General features: G+C 36.1%; 1 protein-coding gene across 2 annotated transcripts in view; it reads right to left on the bottom strand.

Moving 5' to 3' along the window:
* The window catches only part of LOC106458979 (flap endonuclease 1-like), a 20,840-nt gene that overhangs the window by 3,517 nt on the left and 10,106 nt on the right, over window positions 1–7,217 (bottom strand). For both annotated transcript variants that reach the window (XM_013918545.2, XM_022385343.1), the window contains exons 6-9: window positions 6,178–6,287; window positions 5,677–5,813; window positions 4,185–4,251; window positions 3,801–3,932 (exon numbers count right to left, since the gene is read on the bottom strand). In XM_013918545.2, the coding sequence (XP_013773999.1) occupies window positions 3,801–3,932; window positions 4,185–4,251; window positions 5,677–5,813; window positions 6,178–6,287 (446 nt within the window). The remainder of the gene's footprint in view (window positions 1–3,800; window positions 3,933–4,184; window positions 4,252–5,676; window positions 5,814–6,177; window positions 6,288–7,217) is intronic.

The following is a 7,217-nucleotide window of genomic DNA, read 5'->3' as shown; positions in this document are numbered from 1 at the left end:
CACCACCCTACTCTAAACTGAGTGGTATTTTGCACACTCAGGAGCACAGACCTCCATGGTCCACCACCCTAGTGGCTACAAACTGTTAAGTGGCAAGGACTCCAATACTCCACTAGAAGAAGTAGGAAAAATTGCATTGGAGAGTCCGGAGAACCACAGCACTGAAGACAGTGCAATGGGTCACTGCAATACCCTATTTTGAAAAGCAGAGCGATCTTGTCGACTAGCAATTGTACAACGAGTCTACGGTACGAAGAACCTCAATGCCATGGATCATCAAAGATGAGCAGTAATCCCTGTCTGGTTTACTCATGTTAGTCTGTGAGTATACGGTCCAGGATGAACATACTTATGGAGCAACAGACCACCCCATCTCAACAGTATGTGTAACGCGACCTTATAACATGTTATGGTATTGTATTTTGATTCATAGATGACACATTGAGGGAGTCGATCAACCAACACCTGGTGGCTTCTGGAACTGTACATCAGGTATGCAGTGGGAAGACCCTCATCATCACAGTCATCAAGCATGGTCTATGATCACATGTCATACAGTGCAGATTTAAGATTAAGTATACCTGGTCAGGTAACACTAGCCACAGAGTGGGTTCCAAATATGCGATAAAGGCCCCTGCAAAGAAAAGAATGGAGTGCTTACCACCCACAGATGAACAGTTACATCACTGATGATGTCCCCCAAAATTTGATGGAAATGTGCAGCCAGGGACATGGTAAGGTGATGGATCTGATGGGAAGAAAACATGAAAAAAGGTGACAGTCATCAAGAGAAAGGGAAGAAAAACATCAGGCAAATTCAACCCGGAAGAGTATTAGGAAAAGGTCACGTGAGAGGTAAGGTTTTCATGGAAGAAACAGGTGGAAGGGAGCAACATGTTTCATATACCATTGGAGAGCTCTTACTAGGCAAAGGAGATGGGTGGGATCAAAACATTCATAAAGGTGGGAAAAGGAAGGGAGAAGTATCCTCTTGAGCAGCTGAAGTCTTGGGCATAAAGGAAGGATCAGGAAAGAGGACAACATAGGAACAAAGAAAATAAAACAAGGCGAACACATCAGAATGACAACAACAGCAGGAACAGAAACTTCAAGGAGGGTGATTTAAAGAAAATGAACACAAAATGTCCAATGGAGGATTGGGAAAAGCATGAGTATCACATAGAGGTGCTAATCATGAAGGGAAGCAGAATGGGGAGGATGGGGGAAAATGGAAGGAATGAAACAACATGGATAAGATTGGCAACTGAAAAACATCAAAGTCAGTAAACCGATAAGTGGCAAATAACACTGCCCTATAGTTCACAACAGAAGAAACCAAAAGGTCCCCTTCAAAAAGCCAAGGCAATAAGAATGTTATATGAGGAACCGTAGGATGGAAAAGACAGACCTCTTAGGACAGACCAAAAGCAGTATGTATACCACATACATAGGTAACCCACCATGGAGGAAAAAGAACAGGGAGAAAGATAGGTGATATCAAAAACTGGTGCAGCAATGGAAACTACATATGAGCCAGCCAAAACATAACCAACAAAACACTACACAGAGTGGTCTGAAGTATGATAAGTACATACACGTGGGAGGAGACGAACAGGGGGATATGCATAGAAGTACCAACCTAATCAATTCTGACTGAGAGCATTGACTGCTCCCACCAGAGGATGAGGGACAGGAGACCAAAATCGATGAAGTGGTGTATTGAGAAGAGGGGCAAAAGCATCCAAATCTGGGACACAAAAAACAGGTAGATCTAAAGACCACTCTTGAAGAAAGAATCACGCGAGGATGGATAACCAATTTGCAACCAGATTCAGAGCACCCAGATTATAACATGCCAATAAAGTGATGGAACAGCAGTGGGCCCAACATAGAAGATCCAATGTTTGAAAACAGAGGTCTATCAACCAAGTGACCCTTGATGTACAAGACTGCCATATAAAAGTTGGAGTGAACCACCATTAACCAGCCCCTAAGAGCCCACAGGAAGTGAAGGAAAGCCTAACAAACAGCAAGAAGTTCCAAGAGATAGATATGGAGTGAGGATTCCGAAAGAGAAATTCACCCCGAAACCTCCTGAGTGTCAAGATACACACTTCAACTATAAAAAAAAGCATCCGTAAAAGGTGACATTTCAGTCGAGGAACACCCATGGTAGTATTATTCCAATCTAACCACCAGCCAAAGTTAGCCTGAGGAAGAAGAGGAAGAGGTGCATCTAAGGGATCCCAAACAAGGCTCCATTGGTCTATCAAAACCCACTGATGATGACACATGTGTGCAACAAGAGGAATGAGGACTACGAGAGAAGCCCATGTCCCTAAAAGAGAGACAACCTCTCATGCAGTTGGAGAAAGACAGGATGAGATCCTGCATACGAGACATTCCATAGCTTGCAGCTGAAGTGTAGCAGGTAGGGCCAGATGGAAGAGGGAGTTGAAAAAATCTCAAGATGAACCAAAAAATTAAGTGAGTGGGAGGAAAAACTGCTCCATAGAACAATGAAAAGAAGGCCCTGGAATGAAACAAATGGGCAAAAAATGGGATCCCAAGGAGGAGGAAAGGAATAAAGATTATGAGACAATGGGGAGAAGAATGGAAGTAAAGGACCAGACTTACTGAAACAACTTTCAAATTCAAGGATCGACTATCAAAAGCCTCCAAACATGGGCAAATTCAAGGAGTTTGGCTTCCACCAGCCCTGACCTAAGAAGGGTGGTCAGAGTAAGGGAAAAGGTAACCAAATTATTGGGGTCCAAAACCCCACTAAGAGAGAGGCAAGACCAAACACTTTGAGTCCAAATAAGGGAAGTAGGAATGATGATAATAAAAAGCATGACCGTCCACAGTATGTGGGAGTCGAGGCATACCTACCTCCGAATGCAAATGCTCCCCAAAACAATTCACATGAACCCCAATATCCAGGGAATTGTGAAACACTAAAATAATGACCCAAGGCTAGTCCCTGAAAAGGGCTGGGGTGAAACATAGGAAATGGGAGATAAGGACAGAACATAACATACCTAAATAATCAAATCCAATTCAGGGGAAAAAGGGTTTGGGCAAGTCATCTGAAATGACAAGTGACTGAGAGGCATATTCAGGAGGGGGAAAAAGGCTGTCCAAATCCAAAACATCCCAATCACTGAAAACATGACAACATAATCATCAGTTTGTTTCGATGAAATTGGTCAACTCCCGAGGGACCAGAGCTGTCATTTTCTGACCCATTTGACTTGGTCAGTAATTGCACTGCAATAGTTGTAGTCATGACCACCTGAAACTGTGAGTCCAAAACTCACAAAATTGAAAGAGGTGAGAAGATAAAATAATTTGTAACTCTCCACAAAACAGAATGAAAAAGGTAAATAACAATGGAATTAAAGTCCAAAAGTTAAGAAAGTAAAAACTTGTGGATAAGTGAATCAAACTGCGAACAGAAATACATCTACTAAATAAGACTGTGGAGGTAAGATATCATATCAGAAACACAAAGTTTGATTTAAGAAATTCAATCCTACATTTCAATTTGCCAAAACTACTATGTCACAAAGAAATTTAAAATGTTTCTTTTGTCACTCTAGCCATTTTTACAGAGCAAATTAACCTGGAGTAATAACTAACTAGTAATCTATTTAATGTAATTCATACAACAGTGAAGGTGTCAAAACAACTTAAAAGTTAGGAATCCAATCAGGCAGTCTTAACCTCATTAGAATAATTAAAACTAGTAATAAAAATTTTATTACTACCAATATAATTGTTATTGAATTTTCTACTACCTTTCCATCAAGATGCTTAATAATTTCTTCAATGCTCCTGTGTTGTCTGATGAGTTCAATAGCACGTTTTGGTCCAATGCCACGGATACTCTCACAATAATCACAGCCCAAAAGAATACATAGATCAATGAACTGAAAATTTAAAATATGTTTGTACAACTAGCATATACATAATGCCAAGAGAAAAACTTTAAATACAATTATTCAAATTATCTTTAGCTTTCTAACACATGCTTTGACAGGTATATTAACAAAAAGACAAATGCTCACTTTTACTGGCATACAAAAAAATCAGTCAAAGTCATGCTTTTTCTGATTTCCTCATGAAAGAACTCACAAACATTTTTATTGGCTTCATATTTAATAGATCAAAGAACTTCTTACCTCATCCATGTTGAGGTCAAGTTCATTTAAAACCTTCTGCAAATGAAACTCTTTAATTGGCATTTTTCTGAAATAAGAATGAAAAAATAATAATAATTGAAAAAACAGAACTTTTTTAGAGCTAAAACATTTAACTTACTAGAATATCCGTTAAAAAATCAAAACATGTAACTAGACACAAGGTTGTAAACACAGTGTTTCAAGAAATCTTTTTTTAAATTTACAATATAAGCATATGAGAATAAAAAAGTAAGTACTGTGAGCATATTCTAAACTTTTCTGATTTATTATCACACCAAATCTGAAAGTAGAAGGTTGTAATATGAATCTGTTACCTTCAGCTCAAGTTGTAAATATTTTTTAAAGACACATTATGAGCTCAATCAAGCTGTTTAAGAAAAAAAAGTGTTCACAACTTTTCTAGGATATTCATCTTGACATTACAAAAAAAAAGATAGTGACTGGTAAGTTTCTACTTTTTTCACCCAATACGCTTTAGATATTATTTCCACATTTCAGTATGTCATTAGTGCCAATTTAGTCTGTCAAGCATACATATTATTAATATGGTAATTAAAAAGCTATCAAAACAAAATAAATTTATGCTATAGAAAAAAGAAGTTAAACAAACAGTAAAAATGACTATATTGTAGTTCAGGGTTATTTTAATTCTAAAACCCGAAATATAAGTAAAACTACCACTAAAAACAGTTTTAGAGATAGATGACTCATGACCTTATGAAACAAAGAAAAGTTAAGTGTGTCTATTAGAAATGTGTTTTGATTTCTAAGGAAAATCTGAAAGTTAATCACACTTTACAAAAAAACCCCACTATAAAGCTCATACTCTCCTTGGAAAACTTCCTCCATTGTCAATTTTGCTCAACCTGATGGCCATCATTATGACACACCAATTTCCATTGCAGGAAGATTCTGCAAAGGATGATGAAGTCAACCCCAGGACCACACACCTTGACAAATTTTCAAGATAATTTCCACTGTACATAGACAATAGTATCTAAGATCATGTTTAAGCAAACAAAAAGGTACACAAAAAGAAAACACTGGTTCAGCAGTAGGAGACATAACAAATAAATGGTCAAATGAGTTTATCATGATTTCAGTTTCTATAAATATCTTTCTCAGAAACACACTAGTGGTTTTAAGATGTGACTAGACACTTGTAAATGTTTTGTCTCTTATGTTGTTTATTATCTTTTTAACAGTACCAAAAGATAAGTCCAGCTTCATCACAACAGCCTTTTCTTTATAATGACAGCCTTCACTTTGCATATGAAGGCGTTCGACAATGGCTTGGGAGGTCATTTTATGGCACATTGCTGTCCTGAAACTGTTGTGTTAGTTTTTCTATAACCATGGAGAACACTGAAGGCTCTCTTTTTTCAAAATGTTATCTCTGGTGCTACACATCTAGCAATCTTACTGCCTGTAAACTATAATTAAGTACAAAACCAAATGGTGGAGACTGTACCTGGCTTCACTAAACGTCATATGTCTCAAAAGAATGTTAGTTCCAAATGTCAACCCATCCATATCTTCTGTTGCTGTGGCATAAACCTTGCCAGTTTTTACTAGAGCTGCACATTGTGCTTCAGCTTCACAAGGGGCCTATTGACAAAGTTATTCAGAAAGGTGTTTAATTCTGTTTAAATAAAATAGTTTGCCATAAAAACTAACCCAGTATTTTAGAAAATGGTAAGAATTTAAATGCTGAAACTGATAATTAAACAGTTGCTATGAATAATAAGGACAAAAGTTGTATAAAAACATTGGTATTAATGTTGCAATAGTTATTCATAATCTGTACACTACAATAATTCTGAACATACCAGTTTTGTTTAATGTTTAAATCAAGAGGCTTTATACTTTCCAATTAATGTTGATTCTTTATAAATGTATTAAAAAACAACTATTACACTAATTTGAAGTAAGCCAAAGTGTTCTGCTTCTGAGCACAATTTTTGAACTTTACCTCCACATAAGGGACACCCATGAGACGAAGTAATTCCTTACAGTCATCATTGTGCTGTTTTGTAACTTTTACAAGTCGTCGTGTAAACTTGTCCACATCTTCAGAAACACCTAATGTAACATTATATAAGTCAGATACAGAATAACCATATTATATATTTTTTAACTGTAGCTTACTTGAATACCAGAATAAAAGTTTTTTTTATAAATACTTTTTAATACTACTCCTACCCTGGGCAATAAACAAAATTAAAATAAACAATACCAGGATAAACCAATGAATTTTGATACATTTTACTTCTCAAAAACATTGAGGGTGTGGGGACACTATGGTTCTTTCAGGTGAGAAAAAAAAATCTTTTATTTTACTTGCTTGTCAGTACCAAAGATTTCAATATGATTAGCCAGTAAACAATGCCAACAAACATACATGTGTAACATTCATGTATCTGGTTAACTAATCTTGTTATTGCTTGTGAAATAAATGGTGCTTTAATATGTAATTTAACAAAGAAGTAATGAATGCTTAATTAAAAAAAATTTCCATAAAAAACAAGTATTAGTTAGTCGTGTAAATGTCTAACACAAATTAAATTTATCAAAAAATATTAGCATAAACATTCATTCCTCAGCAACACTACTTATTGACTGATATGATCTTTCTATCCATTTGACAGTCAACTATGCTTCACTTTAGAAGAAAAATTTCATTCTTTTGAGATGAAGAAATAAACTTTTGTCTTGTCAGAAGTACACTGTCACTGCGAGTCATTGTTTAGAAATAAAATTATTTTCAAAAACAAGCTTTTTTAATAATGATTTGATGCACAACCAAGTTATGCACAAACTAGACTGTCTTGAGTTGCAGACTAATGCACTAATCTAAAACCAGTTGTAAAATGAGTTTTTGAATGTCTGAAACTTCAGATATGTGCTTTATTTCACAATAGTCAGACTATTCATATAAACTACCTTTATATACTAATACATCCAAGCTGTTAACTGTCTTAATATGAGAATAAAAGGAATATAATATGAAAT

Source organism: Limulus polyphemus, unplaced genomic scaffold (assembly GCF_000517525.1).
Source record: "Limulus polyphemus unplaced genomic scaffold, Limulus_polyphemus-2.1.2 Scaffold540, whole genome shotgun sequence".
In the NCBI taxonomy this organism is placed as follows: Eukaryota; Metazoa; Arthropoda; class Merostomata; order Xiphosura; family Limulidae; genus Limulus; species Limulus polyphemus.
This window is presented reverse-complemented; position numbering and strand designations above follow the sequence as displayed.